This window comes from Carassius auratus, unplaced genomic scaffold (assembly GCF_003368295.1).
Source record: "Carassius auratus strain Wakin unplaced genomic scaffold, ASM336829v1 scaf_tig00215373, whole genome shotgun sequence".
Taxonomy (NCBI): domain Eukaryota; kingdom Metazoa; phylum Chordata; class Actinopteri; order Cypriniformes; family Cyprinidae; genus Carassius; species Carassius auratus.
In genome coordinates, this window is record NW_020528051.1 from 7,583 (window position 1) to 25,969 (window position 18,387).

Consider the following 18,387-nt stretch of genomic DNA (forward strand, 5'->3'; position numbering starts at 1 on the left):
AGCTAATATGTCGTTGAATTTACACTGAAGTATCTGTGCAACTACAGCAGTACAGTTACCTGAGAGTGAAAATTTATAAGAAACCAGATCAGTGTGAAAAGAAAAGAGAGAGAGAGAGAGTGTGTGTGTGTGTGCTGATGTTTGCCTGTCATTCTTCTGATTCTCATGTCTCTTCCGGAAAGAAAACAGGAAGCAGGTTTCAGTGGTTTTACGGAAGTGAAATAAATTTTAGGGCAACTTATTCAACACAAAGGTTCAGAGGAGGAAATATAAATATTGTTTTAGGTGAGTGTTTGAGTTTTCTTTAGTTATTTTTCATATATGAGTGTTATCTTATGATGTGTCATTGGTCAGTTTGAGTCTTTAATGCTGTGCTGAAGTAATTTGATGATTTTATTTAAAGTTCTTCATCTCGTGATCAAACAAGATCAAGTGTGTCTGTCAGTGAATCATGGAGAGTGGCTCATTCTGATATAGTTTTCACACCCTGTGATATCACTGTTTCTCTCGGTTTACTGTTTGTTAATGAGTCTGTGATTTCAGTATTTCTCAACATCATGTATCTGCAGACAGTTCTATAAGATATACTCATTTAATACAACAAGCAGCATTTCTACCTCAATAAAACTGTTTTACTTCTGTTCACACTGTACGTGTTGTACAACAGAATTATAGAAATATAAAACTCTCAATATTTAAAACCCCCTTTGCTAAAATGAAGTGCACATAAATGTATAAAGTTAGTTTGCTTTTAAATGTAGACCCATTAAAGGTTCACTTTCTAATTAAATTTTGATATGTTTTAGCTTATCTCAAGGGCATCCAAGATGCAGGTTTCTTTGTTTCCACAGTATTTCCCATTTTGATATTTTTAGGTCAAACCGTTCTTGTCTGTGACTCATATAATGGAGGTCTATGGTCACCACCTCAAAGAGCATGCACAAAGGAGTCCAAATTAAACAATTCCCCATCGTAAATACACATTGATGACCTAAGAGACGAAACAAGCTGTTTGTGTAAGAAAACGAACACTATTTACATCGATTTTTACCTCTTGTACACAACCACGTCCAACTGATCTGAGGGCGCGAGTGCTTCCTGATGTGACGTGTGCGCGTTCTGGCTTAGTCTGCGCAAACGCGGGAAAGTGCTGGAAGTTATCTCTCGTGCATGAACGTCACTCATTGTTTACAGTTTACCACACGATACGGCACCAATCTGCACTGTCTCTATATAATGCAGTAATTGTAATTAATATATTTGTTTATAATGCTCCCTATAATCGTTGCGATTAGAATAAACACAACACATTACTCATTCTATTGACAGCGTGCCATTGGGTCCCTCTGGCATTGGACGTCGCCTCCAAAATGATGCGTCTCAACAGCGTAGAAAACTCAGGATCTTAAGTCAGGCAGGTGTGTGATGCGATACTATCAATGTCCTCGGTGTCTGTTGATATATGGAAATCGTATTCCATTGCAATTTCCTATACGTCTATATATGTTTAGATCTTCACAGTGAAAGGTAACACTTCTGAAATCTCTGTGTAAACCATAGACAGTAAGTGTAAACAATGAGTGACGTACACGCATGAGAGACGTCACGCTTGGGCAGACTAAGCCAGAGCGCATGCGCACCCTCAGATCAGTTGGACGTGGTTGTGTACAAGAGGTAAAAACTATATATATAGTTTTCGTTTTCTTACACAAACTTGGTTTATGTCTTAGGTCATCAATGTGTACTTACGATGGGGAATTGTTTAATTTGGACTCCTCTGTGCATGCTCTTTGAGGTTGTGACCATAGACCTCCATTATATGAGTCACAGACAACGGTTTGACCTAAAAATATCAAAATGGGCACTACAAAGAAACCTACATCTTGGATGCCCTTGAGGTAAGCTAAAACATATCAAAATTTGATTTGAAAGTGAACCATGCCTTTAAGTGTGAAGTTGGAAAACTAGGACTGAATAGCTGAAATTCACTATATTGAGCTGCTGTTGTTCACAATGAACATAAAACAGTTAAAGTGCATTTAAACTGCAGAACATCTACATGTGAGTAAAGTACACTAGTGTAGAGCTGCAGGTAATGTAGTAAACTTATCTTAGATTTCAGTTACACAAGAAAGAAAATGCCTCCTATTGATTCAGATCAGTGGTGTAGCCGGGGCCATATGCAAGTATACGCAGTATGCATACTTTTTTTTCCGGGCCATTTGCGTAGTACGACTTTTAGGGGTCAATATCTGTGTATACCCTCGGTTTACCCACTAGTTTTGCTTTGCAAGTCTGTAATCTACCATCATGTATCACTTCCCCTTTAATGGTGTACCATACAGTTGTGTGAAACTCGTGATTCTTTGTTGTAATGATCACCTCTGTCATTCTATAATGATGATTTGAGAAATCCAAGATATTTTTTTGTCCATATAGTAGAAATGAAAGTCATAAGCAAAATGGTTTGGTAACATTCTACAGAAGAAAGTAAGTCATACAGGCTTGCAGTCACTTGAAGGTGAGGAAAGGATGACAGAATCCATTAGTAGTAGGGCTAATTTTATTTTGGCATTCTAGCTCAAAATCATTGCTTTAGTGTCAAGTGCATTTCCATATGACAACAATGCATTTGCTTTGAATCTCAGTAATATTTATCATCATCTGTTTCTGTCCTGTTTTATTTATTAATTTATTTACTCCAGATGAAGGCCCTATAACCCAGCAGAACATTCATGGGCTAGAAACGTCCTGGGCCGAATTTGAACCCCAGTCCACCCCTGCTTACATGCTGAAAAACCCCACTGCAGGAAGTAGAATTCCCTTTCCCAAATAATACAATCAGTGAATAAAAGAATAAAATAAAACATCAAATTAAGATGAACATAAAAAAACCTTAATTTCAGATGCATCTCTGAAATGCTTTTCACTACAAATATAATTCCAAAGAAACATGTTGAAATTATAAAGAACTGTAATAATGCGTTGACAGATTGGCTTAAACAACCTGTAAGTCACACTGTAGACTAATTGAAAAATAATCTGTTATCAAATTTAGAGTGCATTACATTATTCATTTAGCTGACGCTTTTATCCAAAGCGACTTACAATTGCTATATATGTCAGAGGTCGCAACTAGGGGTTAAGTGTCTTTCTCAGGGACACATTGGTGTCTCACAGTGGATTCAAACCCGGGTCTCTCACACCAAAGGCATTTGCCATCAACATCCCAGTGCACTGTATTGATATTACTAATTTTTTTTTTGGTGGTGGTGGTGGTACAGGGGGTAATAGGGGTGGCTACTGGGTAAGAGTAAACCACTTTTCTGTAGGACTACACCACTGGTTCAGACTCAAGCTGCACAAACTCACAGACTCCTAGAAATGATCTCAAACACTCAACAGAGCTTCACTGTTTAAAGCAAGAGTGTGGGATCCACATTCATGCTTCCTGCTGCCGACCAACTTTATGGAGATGCAGATTTCATTTTCCAACAGGACTTGGCACCTGCACACAGTGCCAAAGCTTCCAGTACCTGGTTTAAGGACCATGGTATCACTGTTCTTAACTGGCCAGCAAACTTGCCTGACCTTAACCCCATAGAAAATCTATGGGGTATTGTGAAGAGGAAGATGTGATATGCCAGACCCAAACATGCAGAAGAGCTGAAGGCCACTATCAGAGCAACCTGGGCTCTCATAACACCTGAGCAGTGCCACAGACTGATCGACTCCACGCCGCATTGCTGCAGTAATTCAGGCAAAAGGAGCTAAAACTAAGTATTGATTGCTGTACATGTTCATACTTCTCATGTTCATACTTTTCAGTTGGCCAAGATTTCTAAAACTCCTTTCTCTGTATTGGTCTTAAGTAATGTTCAAGTTTTCTGAGATGATGAATTTGGGATTTTCCATAGTTATCAGTTATAATCATCTAAATTAAAATAAATAAACATTTGAAATATATCAGTCTGTGTGTAATGAATGAATATAACATACAAGTTTCACTTTTTGAATGGAATAAGTGAAATAAATCTACTTTTTGATGGTATTCTAATTATATGACCAGCACCTGTAAATTGTAAGCTATTTGACGTTTTTAAAATTAGTGGATTTCTTTTTTTCAAGATTCAATGATTCAAAATAAAAACCAAAAATAAGCACATCTCTTGCGTGTCGCACCCAGCAGCATGAACACACAAAATCTTGCTCTCTGTAGGCTATGCATGCAGTGTAGATAGCAAAAAAAGTTATTTGAAACACATAAAAAAGATTTAAATAAGATAATATTGACAATGAACATTATATGACATTTAAAGATTTTGATGATTTGTCAAACAGGCTAAATCTCCACAATGTTCTCGTTGAGAATGCATTTTTTTTAAATGTTATTAGAATGGATTCATTTCTAAAATATAATGATACAGTAAATTTGAAACAGATCACAGCAGTAGACCTCGACAGTCTCATAGACATCAGCAATGTGGTAAACATCTGTGCCGGTATGCATATGATTTAATATGAAGCATATGTAGCATCCGTAATGCTTTATTAAGATTGAAAAGTGCAAAGAATGGAGATGAGTTGTTCACCATAATTAGAATAGACATAAGTTGGTTAAGCATAAGTTAAAGCTGCAGTAGGGAACTTTTGACGCTCTAGCGGTTAATAAACAGAACTGCTTGCATCTTGCGGAAGAACATCGTAGCCGGAGCTACTTCTCTCTGTTTATGTCTATGAAGAATCACAAAGGTACTGGGTTACTCTGCCGCGGTGCCCCCGAAGCAATCTAAAATAGTCCGAATATAAACACTTATTATAGGTGCACCCTAGTGATTCAAGACAAGCTAAAAACACGGTTTGGAAAATGGATTCATGGTGTACTCGCTTATTATGTTCATTTTTCTACATTTTGAACACAAACAAAGTTACGGACCGCAGCTCTGATTGGTTGTTTTTTTTTAGCGCATGGCTTTCTGCAAATGGCAATAGGAGCACTGGGAGGAGCTTGATTTTTTTCACAGATTATCTGTCTCATATTCTACTGTCAGGACATAATGACAGGTTTAATAAATATGTAAAAAATATTTTTTTACAAAAGTTCCCTACAGCACCTTTAATTGCATTAATAATTATTATATGTTAATAATTAATATATATTACAGCCGTGACAGCGCTGAAGAGTTCTGATCTCAAAAATCTAACCCTTATAAATAAAAAAATCAACACTGTTTGAGTTTATACAATTTTCAGCTGGGTCTCCATCTTTCTAAAAATAGTTCCTGTTGACATAAATAAAAAAATTGGGTAGCCTTTGATTTCTCATTTGAAAACTTAAAAATACAGTCGAATGAAAATGTAATTTTACCATAGGTGGACCCCTCATATATGGTGAATAAACAGCGATTTCCTTCAAATTTCTTTTAAAGCACATTAATGCAGACCTAAATGCACAACATAAAAAGGGTTTTGTTCTTTTGGTAAAACTTAATTTTTTCATGGTAAGGTTGACATTTGCATGGAATCACTCATATAGTCAATTTGTAGATTCTGTGGTCCAATTATTAATAAGACTAAAGACTTGTGTTGTGGGAGGTTTTGTTCATTTAAAGAGGTGGTCGACCAGCTACTTTCAAAGGCTTGATTGTGTTTATGGGGTGCACTGTAACTTGTGTTCAGGCTTTGTAAAAAAAAAAAAAAAAGATTTTTTCACATATTTTAGCTTTATTCTATATCACTTTTTCTTTTCTCCTAAAACGGTCTGTTGATTTCTTGGTTTTATGAAACCCCTCCCTCAGAAATACACAGTGGGCTTAGATTGGTTAGCTGGTCCAGTGTGTTGTGATTCGCTAACCACCTAGTGCACTGTGGACCTACAATGATCACTACTGACTATATAACACCATTAGGCTAATGATACACAGGGCAATACTTGTTGGGCAAAGTTGCCATCAATGGGAAAGCAGTTGAGGCACAGGGCCCACGACTGATCTAAAATTCTCAATGAGTGAGAAAGTGCAGAAGCACCACTGCTCAAAATAAGTTGCTTGGCTAAATTGCTCAATACGTTGCCCAATGTATCATCAGTCTTAGTTTTGTCTTGTGTAGCAAAATATCTATCACCAGAACTACGAGCCCATTATGAAGACTAACCATGGCTTTACTACATTGGCCAGATTAAACAGAACCATATTAAGCATCCTTGAATGGGGCGCCGTTTGTAAAGCAGCTCATGCTGAAAATAACAGCAACATTTTGTCACATTTAGCTTCAAACAATGTTTAAAAAACAGGTATTTTTGACGGTCACATTTTAGCACATTTACAACAATGTTTGTCAACTTAGAGATATTTGAGGTCATAACATTCAGTCAAAGTAAGACCTCTCATGGCTTGCTATTATGGCTACAGGTCATCATAAGTCCCGCACTTTTCATACAAGTGACACCAGCCTACTCTTTAAATACAGTTTCTCCAAACATGTTTATTATTTTAGGTAGTCATTACACCGTTAATCCATGTCCAAAAGTCAATTTGCACTGATGAGATGGTTTTTATTCTTTACTTATTTGACACAGTGCTGCTGGTTATCTGCATTTTAAATTTGCATTTCAGTTAAATATTTAGTTTCACCCGAAACATTTAGATTTAGACTTAACATTTAGATTTACATTTAGATTTAGCATTTAGTGATCTGCTCCATCTTTCAGGACAAGCTCTTGGGTGAATCTGGTGTTCTATCCAATAATATTACCTATCAGATCATTATAAAGGGAAAACAAAATGCAACTTGTAAAATTAGGAAAAGAAAAGTGTGAGCCAAAAAAAGGTGATCTCTCTCTCTCTCTCTGCCGTTAAAAGCAGAGTGCACAGACTCAGAGTTAATGCAAGGGCATGCACGGTAATAATGCTTGCACACTTGACACACTCATATTTCATATATTTCAAGTCAGCAACAAAATCTGAGGTGAACTGACACATGAATGTTTTCTATGACGCTCAAATTGCATTAAAAAACCACATTTTAGGTTGATACAGCTAGCACGCATGTGCAGTCTCGAGTGCGTGTCATGTTTCTATGGCAACCAGTGAGGGGAAAACACGCTTTGCATTTTCTCCCATTTTTATAATAATATAAATGAACCCTTTAATCTTAAAGTTTTAGTGATCAGATTCAGACTCGACGCAGAGCAGAGAGCACAGAGCTCAGATGATAGCAAATAAATAACATCAGCGGCCATGGCATTGCATGAGCGATTGTTAAGTTATTATGCGAGTTAACTCGAGTAAGATTGTACATGTGCACAGTTGCATTTGTCATCCGTCACCGTGACATCAAGTGGACTTTTGAAGCTGAAATAATGAGTGGATTAAGCTTGGACTTTTGAATAACGAGAGGAAGAACATGGATAACTTTCTTGTCTGAGGATTGTGATGCATCACAGGCAGTCAGGTACAAGTTAGAGACACTACAGTTCTTTAAATTAGGTAAGACAAAACGTATTTTTCACAATAGGTTTATTGACTTGTAATTGCAATTTAAGGTGGAATATATGGCAATCGGGTCCAGTCGGGTCTGTGTCTTCCCGGCGGGTATGGGTCCAGCTTTTAAGTAATATACAGGTCCAGGTCTGGTCCTGGTAGGCATTTCTCGTATCTACACAGGTTCGGGTCCAGCATTTGAAATAACAGACGGGTCAAGGCGGTTCGGTGTAGTACATTATGTGTCTCTTTCGGGTTCCAGCACAAATTTTTGGACCCATGAAGACCTCTACCCCTAAACCTAATAACTGGTTGGGCCACCCTTAGCAGCAACAACTGCAATTAAGTGTTGCAATCAATCTATAAGCTACTTTAATTCATAGAAATAATTTAAGCAATTTAAAGCTCTTTTTATACTAGATTCAACTTGAATCTCAATACTGTTAAACTCACTTTCAATTTTATGTTGAAATGGGTAAAATGCCACAGTGCATGTTAAATAGTCTAAATGTACTTATCTTGTAGAGGAATCTGAAGACCTTGATTGCATGTTACAATGAAACTAAAAATATAATTCGATTTTTTAAATGAACAATTCCTATATAAAATGGAACAGCAACCTTTATCAAACATTTCTAAATTGTCCACAGCTGAGCAACGTGGGAGACATTTTTTGCACCAGAAAAAAAAAGGAGAACGTGCATGCACAATTTTTAGGTGGGAGGAGGCTTTTTTGTTTCTTAAAGTAATTTTCAGATGCAATGGAAAAAAATCTGGATAAAAACATACACGAAACTTGTAGATAATTAACAACATAACCTAGAGTAGGCCCGCACGCTGTTGCCAAGTATACTATGTTCGTTTGCTGCATGTTTTTTTTAAAAACACACTAAAAATAAATGAAGTTTATGAAAGGAAAAAATATGTCATGTATACATCGATTTTTAATACATTCAGAAATAATGACGGCAGGCCTAATAATGATATGATGTACCAGCAGGATATTTTTAGTTACCCTCACTTTACAACAAATCCTTTAAATTTAACTATCAGAACAGAACAAGAATTAAAAAAATATCATTCTAATGGATAAATTATAATTGCAATATATAATAATAATAATAATAATAATATAGGCTTAGCTATAAAAAAAATAATAATATTAAAATTAAAATTAATACTTTGGGACAAATCCTAACGTTTCTATAGTCGTGATGTTGCCCATTTGAAGCTTAACTATTATTCATGAGGTAAAATTTGCTTATTTCACTCGTGTTTCAGTATCCCTGGGAAAAAAAATCATAATTGGCAATATGACAAAGTGTTATAAATATTTCTTTCTTTTACATTTTGATGCGTAGACTGTAGCCTAAGACTTTCCCACGTCTTGAAATTAATTCACTGTAAATTTTCTAATAGTTTTTAAGAATTTTAAAATGTTATTTTATAATGTTATTATTCTTTTACTTTGTCCTTCCATCTCTGTTTACAAACCAGTTTGCAATATGTTCCTTTGCACCACCTGGTGGCAGTTTCGTAAATGATTTTAACACGCGACTAACGTGTAGTTAACAGGTTGACGCCGCTGCCTTGCCAAAATGCCACACTGCGGTATTAACCATTCTGGTTGTCCACCTACTATATGCTCCTTTTACAAGATCTAAAATAAGTTTCTAATGTATCCAGAGTGTATGTGCAGTTTTATGTCAAAATACCCCACATATAATTTTGTTGAAATTATGAGGGTATGAGCCAAAATGCGCTGTTTTTTTTTTGTTTTTTTTGTGCCTTTAAATGCACATAAACTGGTGCTCCTGCCTCCCATTTAGTGATGTGTCGTTTGTGAATGAATCGTTCTTTATAAAAGTATCTTTTAGGTGAACGAATCGTTCTCATTCACGTAATCCACTGACTCATATTTCATGTTCACTGAAGTTCCTCCCTCCACAGCAGCGCGGCGCTATTAGTAGCACATGCGCAGCTCGGTGAACCGGGTATCTGTGAACTGTTTCATCCTGTCAAAGAGTTACTCAACCTCGAGCCAAATAGCCTTTGAGTATGAGATCTAACGGAGCATGTGATTTGTTGAATGAAGTGAACGAATACGCCCTTCGCTGAACGGGATTCATATGAGTCTGAACGAGATCTAGGGATATCGTTCGTGAACGAAATGACTGAACTGGTACACATATCGTTCGTGAATGATTTAGTAAATCTTGTTTGTGAATGAAATGACTGAACTGGTACACATGTGAAATTAACATTGAATGAAATTAACTGGTACATAGTTTATCTCTTTCGAGAGTTAAATGAATGAGAGTAAACCGGGTCAGTTGGCAATTTAGCATGTGAATCTCTCAAAACGCAGTTATAGGTACTGTGCACATATGCTTGTTTTCATATTTAGCATACAGAATATAACTCGACGTTTAATCCCCGATTTATGAATGTTAATAATATACGAACTGTCTGACCAAACAATTAAAATGCTAATTATGCAAGAAAACCCTGTGCTTTGGACTTTATATATTGAATACGATTATGCACACATTTTAATAAAGCCAAATCAGTTTTTGTAACAAGTGAATAACTGGTGGTAATAGTGTTAGACTTAGATTAATCATTAATCATTAATCATTCTGGTAGCCTCTGACGGCAGCATCAGTGAAAACAGGCAGAGACAATGGTAGCTTTAGCAACATTAGCCTTACAGAGAGCCAAGATGCTTTTTTGGATAACAAAATATGACTCGTGATGCTTGCTTTGTCCGGAGTCTGGACTTTTGTGCATAAAGTGTTAGTGTCAATCCCTCTTTCAGAAACAAACTTTGCACAACTCCAGCACTTAACTGACCCTTGTTTGTGCTAATAGGCTAATAGGGCAGACAGCATTACAAATGGGCAGGACTTTTCCCTAAATGACGTGTATATAGGGAGAAATCTGAAAAATCACTTGAAGAGACTGTTTATGATTTATTGAGATTATAAAAAAATTAGTGGATGGATTTTTACCATTATGGGCTGGTTGTTTTCACACAAACAGTTAATTAAAGTACCTTTTTTGCATTTTTTTAGCACCTTTAAAGGAGCCCAACATGGCCCCACCCCCTTTTTTGTGTGTTCCCAAGGGCAGGGTTTATGTAAATTTCAGGGTTTGTGATGTCACCAACCCAGGAAGAATCTTGTTGTAATTCCTACCAGCAGTTTGCTGTAGGCCTTAGTGAAGGTAGGTAGTGGAGCAGGTTGAGAGCGTTACATATTTGGGCACTGAGATTGACAAGCATCTACTGTATCTTTTACATAGTAGGCGAATAGTGTCTATAACAGGGGTCTGCAACCTTTTTGGCATGACCTGGCATTTTTTATTTTTCTGGTTAACCACTTTGCCAAAATGAAATCATGTCTTTTTCTGTGTTTGTCACCTCTATTTCAATCTCAATCATTTACTCATTGGTATGACAGAGACATTATGTGTGGGTCTTTTGAGGTAAAATAATAATTTCAGCATATTTACACACAATACAATTTAGATCATGTGAATGTGTGTATATTCATAGTTCAGTCTGTCCACAGCAATATATTCTGTGTCAAACCTCAGCTTTCACATCGGAGTACCTCTCCTCAAGCTTGTTGATGTATGTGTGTCTGCTTTTGTCTGTCAGTGTTTGTGTGTGCCTCTTGTGTGAGGAATCACTAGCTTATTATCAGATGAGAGTCCTGATCTGATCACAGATTCATTTAATATTCCCAAAATCACTCGATCATTCAGGTCCACATGTTAAAATTGAAACTATTTCAGATACTTTTTTTCTTGTCCTGCAGCTGTGAAATGGTGAAAGATGGCGACTGTTGAAGAACTGCTTCTGAAGTCACTGGAGGAATTGGTCAAAGATGATCTTAAGAAGTTTCAGTGGCACTTAAAGAAACATAAATGTATATCATCATCTGAAATGGAGGATGCAGATCGGTTAAAAACAGTGGATAAGCTGGTAACGTGTTTTGGACCAGAAGAAGCTGTGAAGATCACGGTCGGCATCCTGAGGAAGATCAGCAAGAATGATCTGGCTGAACAGCTGGAGAAAGAACACAAGCAAGGTGACATTTAACTCACTGTGACTGTAATACGAGCTGTAACATGTAAAAGGGTCTGGCTGCAGACTGGCACTTGCATTCTGAGACTTGCACTCTCAGACACTTGCTTCGGCTAGTGACGTCACTTGCTGTCTTTATTTTTTATTTTGTTCTATTTATTGATAACTTTTTGTTTGAAACTCTCAACTTTTTACAACGGTAGTCAGGTGGTGAAGAAAAGAAAAAAGAAACTAAATTACAATGTCGCTTGCAATCGCTACTTGCACTCTCCGCTACCTGTGACGCCACTTGCAATTGACAGAAATTGTGCATGTTGCCAGTGGTGACAAGACCCTGTGGTGGTGATTAAACAAAAGACTATGCACAAGCGTTCATATTCTGCTGTTCTTGCCACGGATTTGCCAGTCTTGTCTTTTTCTTGCAGGACCCTGTACGTTATAGTACTAAATTAGGTTTAATCATTTAATCGCCACCACAGAGTCTTGTCTCCATTGGCAACACGCATGATTTGTGTTGATTGCAAGTGTCGCAGGTAGCAGAGACCTGGCTACTATTATAAAATGTTGGGAAATTCAAACACAAAGTAATAAAATTAAAATAAATAAATGAATAAAGACTCCCAAGTGATGTCACTAGCGGAAGTGCAAGTGTCTGAGAGTGCAAGTGCAAGTATGCAGCCAGACCCTCTTGCTTCGCTCTGCTGAAGTGTTTGTGTGGCTCATGTTTCCCAGTTTCCTCTCTCTCTCTCTCTCTCTCTCTCTCTCTGAGCGGATGTTGGGAGTGAAAGGGTGCAATTAACGTGAGAGTGGAAGACAGCTACTGAAAGAATGAGTTTTTCTATCTTTTCACTGTCTTTTGCTGTTTATTTGACTTGGTTTTTCTGTTTGGTGAGCAACTTGCTAAACATTTTGACGTGCTGACTGAAAGCATCCCCTCGGAGCACTGCTCTATTGAAGTATGCACTATTGCGGTTGCTGAAATAGTTGGATATGCTAGTATTCTGTCTGCAGCTATAATGAAATAGCGCTATAATTATTTTTTTGGATAATGTGGAAAAAGTTAATGGCATTGTAGAGAATGGCATTGTCATTAATAATGTTTACTCCAGTAATGCCTTTGGTCCACTCGGCAAAAAGGATTACGATTTCAAATGCACCACCATTTATCAGAGATGATATTATTGAAAGAGAACTAAATAGACAATGCAAGATTGTGTCTAAAATTAGAACGATTTCGCTAGGTTGCAGATCACCTCAGTCTAAGTATGTGGTATAATTTAGAAAGCAGACTTACATGATTTTAAATAATGAAAACGACAAGTTAAATTTAGCCATGAAATTTAGGAAGGGCACAGAGTCCGAGCATGTCCTGAGAAGCAAGATTTGGTGTTGCTTCAGAATGAGAATAGAAATAAAGAGAAGGCAAGTGAAGATAGAAATGACGTACAGAGACAGGAAACTGGTGAAGGATCAAGTGCGAAGGAAATACTGATATGGTAGAGGATGAAAGTTTTTTTAAAACACCTGCAATAAAATGAAAAATGAAGGAAAGAGGTCACGGGAAGAGAGCAAGGAAAGTAACTGCAGATGAAATGGTAGGGAAAGGTAACGAAAGTCCTGTGAATCAGATGGAATCAGATATAAGTAATGCTGATGAGTCTGCCCTAGAAAGTGAAAGTGAATCTTCAGGGTCTGTGAATTCAGTGTCACAAAAAAGATATGTTAGAAGTGCTTAAACACTTGAGAAAATCAGAAAATTCCTACAAATAAACAAAGGAATGAAAGGGGTGAAAGTGGAAGATTATTTCCCTGATTGTGAGCTGTTTAGTTCAGCCAGAATATTGATGAGAGAGAAGGATACAAATAGCTTCTCTGATCAAGAAATCTTCAGACTAAAGAAAAATGTACAGAAATTTAAATTGAAAATATTGAATGAGTTTAAATCTTTCTTGTGGGTTATTTGTGGCTGGTCTGCCCATGTCTGATATTGATTCCAAGACTGGGAACACTTAATATACAGTAGATAGACAACCAAAATGGGTAATACTGACGCCACAGGGCCACAGCGTTAAATGGAGCATCGCGTTAGTTCAGTCAGGCCATGTTAGTCACGCTTGCATCAGCCGACAGTCAGCTGTTCCTGACGTGAACCAATCCAGTCTTGACACCTATCACATGCGGTCTATTTAAATTCCCATTCTTCAGTGTCTTTTCTATAGCATCACTGCTTGAAATTAAATTAAAAATTAAATTTATGCATTTAGCAGACACCTTTATCCAAAGTGACTTACAGTGCATTCAGGCTATACATTTTTACCTATGATGTAATACATAATGTAATTACCTAATCAACTGATTGCAATTAACTGATTGTATTGCTGTTTGCAAATCAAACTGTTGCAGCTTGTTTCTGAACATCTGAAATCTACATCTAAGATAAGTGAATGCTCTTTTAATTCATATCGCTGTGTATATTGCCTGGTGGTTAATATCATTTTGCATCGTTGCAGGAGCAAAATTTTAAGCATATTTGCAGCAGTATAGCAGCTAGAGCATGTAATCGCTGGAGGACACACCAATAAGGCCATGAGAACAGGGTGAAATTAAACAATAATTCTCGTGCAGGCGTTTCAATTGGGGTTCGCTGTATTTAGCGGCGTAATCTCAATGTCACTGGTGTTTATTTCTAAGGTTGATGTCACATTAGTTGTGCGAGTGTGCGGTTGATTCAGATGAGAGTGCGGGACACAGCCTCCATGTGACCAGATCCAGCATCTAATCCAATATGGTGTTTACATGTGCTTTCGATTTTGGGACATTCTAAGTGGTCTTCGATGACATACAAATTACCAAAAAAAAATTGCATTAATACTTTTAATAACTGCTCGCACTTGCTTGGACTAAACAGACTAATAATTGAACCTCTAGTGTTCATTCATGCACTCAGTCATGTGGCCAGAACACGATCACATACACACCATGGCCATCTTCTATCGTACCACACCAGTGGTGTAGTCGGGGCTATAAGCAAGTATACACTGTATGATTACTTTTTGCTCCGGCCATTTGCATATAACGACTTCTAAAGGTTCAGTATCTGCATATACCCTCAGTATACCCACTTGCTTGTTGTTTCGCAAAGCCTGTAATTTACTATCATGAATAATTTCCTCTTTAATTGTGTACCCTACAGTTGTGTGAAACTCGTGATTCTTTGTTGTAATTGGTGCATTATCAGTTCTGTCATTTCACATTTGCCCGCCCATCATCTACTGAGTGCACGTGTCCGCTGCAGTGAGAGAGCTCCGCTCAAATGTCATCGGGAGCACCAGAACATTTCTGGACCGGTTGAGTTGAGAGCTGATCGCCGAAGCGAGGTAAACCTCCCCCACATTAGGCACTGTTTCTAAATTACACCAAACAGCAAAAAGCAAAAACTGCAAAAAAAATGTGTGAAACGGCACTACGCACTGCATCCGCGCACAAGAGAAGAGTCTCCTGCACAGTGTGGCGTTTGAGCAACAAAGTTATAAACCCCACAAGTCGCTTCATCCATTCAGATGTGACAGAGAATTATTGATATTGTAGTGTCGTGTGACATATGAGAACATTAAAGGTTCTGTAGAGATGCTGGCTGAAAACATCCACGATAATGTTAACTGCATGAAGAGGTAAACTGGAAAACTCCAACAGGCCTACATAGGCAGGAATAATGTAATGCAGCTCTGATATTAATTTCTGTACTTAATTGGAAAAATACAAAATTTCTCACAAAACTTTGCTAAACAATGAATCATTGATGTGATTAGATAGATACAAAGTAATCGGTTTAATACGTTTACATGGCAGGATTTTAATTTAGTTCGGTTTATAGAAGGTTATCCCACCCCTCTCAAACGATTACCATTTCGGTTTGGGGAATTTTATTCTGACTGAGGTGTTCATATGGAGCATTTTCATTCAGACTGGACTGTCATTCTAAGTTTCCGAAGAGTGTATGCTTCCCCTGCTGGACTACCACCCTCCATTATGCAATTTACAGGACTAATGCATATTTCATGCATTTTTTAAATCTGCATCTCCATAAAGTTAGTCAGCAGCAGGAAGCATGAAGTGCTCTAAAACTTCCTGGTATACGGCTGTGTTGACCTTGGACCTCAGAAAACACAGTGGACCAACACCAGCAGATGACATGGCACCCCAAACCATCACTGACTGTGGAAACTTTACACTGGACCTCAAGAATTGTGGATTGTGTGCCTCTTTTCTCTTCTTCCAGACTCTGGGACCCTGATTACCAAAGGAAAAGCGAAATTTACTTACCTAATCATATATTCAAACCTCTGTCTTTTATTTAAGATAATAAATGGTACTGCAGCTCCTCCCTTAAAAAAGTTTGTCCTACTGAGCTCAGAAAATACATCCAGGGCCACTAGGTCGACTGTTCGAGGTGAGTGTAGAATTCCTTTGTGTAAAACAGCATTTGGTACTTCAGCTTTCTCTAGTGTGGCCATCAGACAGTGGAATAAGCTGCCAACAGAATTTACCACATGTGGAAATTGTAACATTTTTCATCAGGTCAAAAAATGGCTTCTTTTAAAACAAACATGTTTACATCATTTATAATAATTGATGTGTATGTGTGAGTGTATTTGTAAAGGTATGTTGCGAACTGAATGAAAGTTTTTTTTTTTATATATATATATATATATATATATATACTGTTTTGGGATAATGCATTTCTTTTTTTGACATCAGCCTGTCCAGGGACTACAGGTGTAAATTAGCACAAGTGCTACAACCTGGTAAAATGCATATCTCCTTTTAAGGTTAATGTATATTTTACACTGTCCCTGTTTAAATAAATAAACACATTTTTAAACAAATGTTTAAAGGAAAAGCGAAATTTACTTTCATCAGAGAACATAACTTGACCTCTCTGTTAATGAGCTTGGACACAGATCTCTGTGAACAGCCAGCCTCTTTTGCAATGACCTTTTTATTTGCTTACTCTCTAGCTAACAAGCTTGGTAGTGCTTAGTTGTAATTTAAAAAACTAAAGTCCAAATATTTTTATTCAACCACCTAGATAGATTACATCTGGTGAAAAAAGAAAGCAATGTTGTGATTTTCAGAACATGTTAACTACAGTAATTATCAAAGTGGGAACCAGCAGATGACATGGCACCCCAAACCATCACTGACTGTAGAAACTTTACACTGGACCTCAAGAAATGTGGATTGTGTGCCTCTCTTCTCTTCTTCCAGACTCTGGGACCCTGATTTCCAAAGGAAAAGCGAAATTTACTTTCATCAGAGAACATAACTTGACCTCTCTGTTAATGTGCTTGGACACAGATCTCTGTGAACAGCCAGCCTCTTTTGCAATGACCTTTTGTGTCTTGCCCTCCTTGTGCAAGGTGTTAATGGTTGTCTTTTGGACAACTGTCAAGTCAGCAGTCTTCCCCATGATTGTGTAACCTACATAACTAGACTGAGAGACCATTCAAAGGCATTTGCAATTGTTTTGAGTTAATTAGCTAATTGGAGTGTGGCGCCAGGAGTCTTCAATATTGAACCTTTTCACAGTATTCAAATTTTCTGAGATAGTGTTTTTGGGATTTTCCTTAGTTGTCTTTAATCATCATTAAGTCTGTGTGTAATGAATGAATATAATATACAAGTTTCACTTTTTTAATGGAATTAGTGAAATAAATAAACTATTTGATAATATTCTAAATTTATGACCAGCACCTGTAATTTTTTCCTCTCACAAAAAGTTTTAGCATGTTTTAAAAAATATGCAGCAAAGGAAAATAGGTGATTAATCCGTTAAAATTCAACTTGTACATGACTTTGCAGCACATTCACTTCATGTGCTCTGGCGCAGATCCACCTCTTGCGTGGCTCAGCTGTGGACGATTTTAAAAAATTTTTATATAATGGTTGCTGTCCCAATTTATACAGGAATTGTTCATTTAAAAATAATTTTGCTAGTTCTAATTATATTGTTAACACAAGTTCATTTAGGCTATTTAACATGCACTGTGAGATTTTAGCCTTTTTTACTTCTAAACTCCTTGAGATTTTAAAGTCAGTATTTAAATTCAAGTTTAAAAAAAGGTTTTAATTGCTTAAATAATTTCTATGAACTAATAATATGTTCATGTTTATTCTTGTAGAAAATAAGTGAAACAATAAGGGACAATCTGTAGTGTTTCATGTCCAGGTAAGCATGAGGAGTCAGATTCTAGAAGTTACATATTGAAAGATTTATTAGCATCAAAGGCCAAGAACAGACTCAGCCTGCATGCCACATGGTTGCTCACTTTGAATTGTTCTTCCACACTTTTTATTGGTACCTACTAGTAACCCATAGTGCTTAATCCGTTAAAATTCAACTTGTACATGACTTTGCAGCACATTCACTTCATGTGCTCTGGCGCAGATCCACCTCTTGCGTGGCTCAGCTTTGGACGATTTAAAAAAAAAATTATATAATGGTTGCTGTTATTTTACCCTTTTTTACTTATAAAACTCCTTGAGATTTTAAAGTCAGTATTTAAATTCAAGTTTAAAAAAAGGTTTTAATTGCTTAAATAATTTCTATGAACTAATAATATGTTCATGTTTATTCTTGTAGAAAATAAGTATTTATTCTTTACAAAATAAGGGAAACAATAAGGGACAATCTGTAGTGTTTCAAGTCCAGGTAAGCATGAGGAGTCAGATTCTAGAAGTTACATATTGAAAGATTTATTAGCATCAAAGGCCAAGAACAGACTCAGCCTGCATGCCACATGGTTGCTCACTTTG

The 18,387-nt window shown here is 37.0% G+C and overlaps 1 protein-coding gene across 1 annotated transcript in view; it reads left to right on the forward strand.

Moving 5' to 3' along the window:
- The first annotated feature begins 205 nt into the window (after positions 1–205).
- Positions 206–18,387, forward strand: part of LOC113094354 (protein NLRC3-like) — a 33,384-nt gene continuing 15,202 nt past the window's right edge. Inside the window, exons 1-2 of the mRNA XM_026260060.1 lie at positions 206–285; positions 11,303–11,575. Of these exons, the coding sequence (XP_026115845.1) occupies positions 11,320–11,575 (256 nt within the window). The 5' untranslated portion in view covers positions 206–285; positions 11,303–11,319. The remainder of the gene's footprint in view (positions 286–11,302; positions 11,576–18,387) is intronic.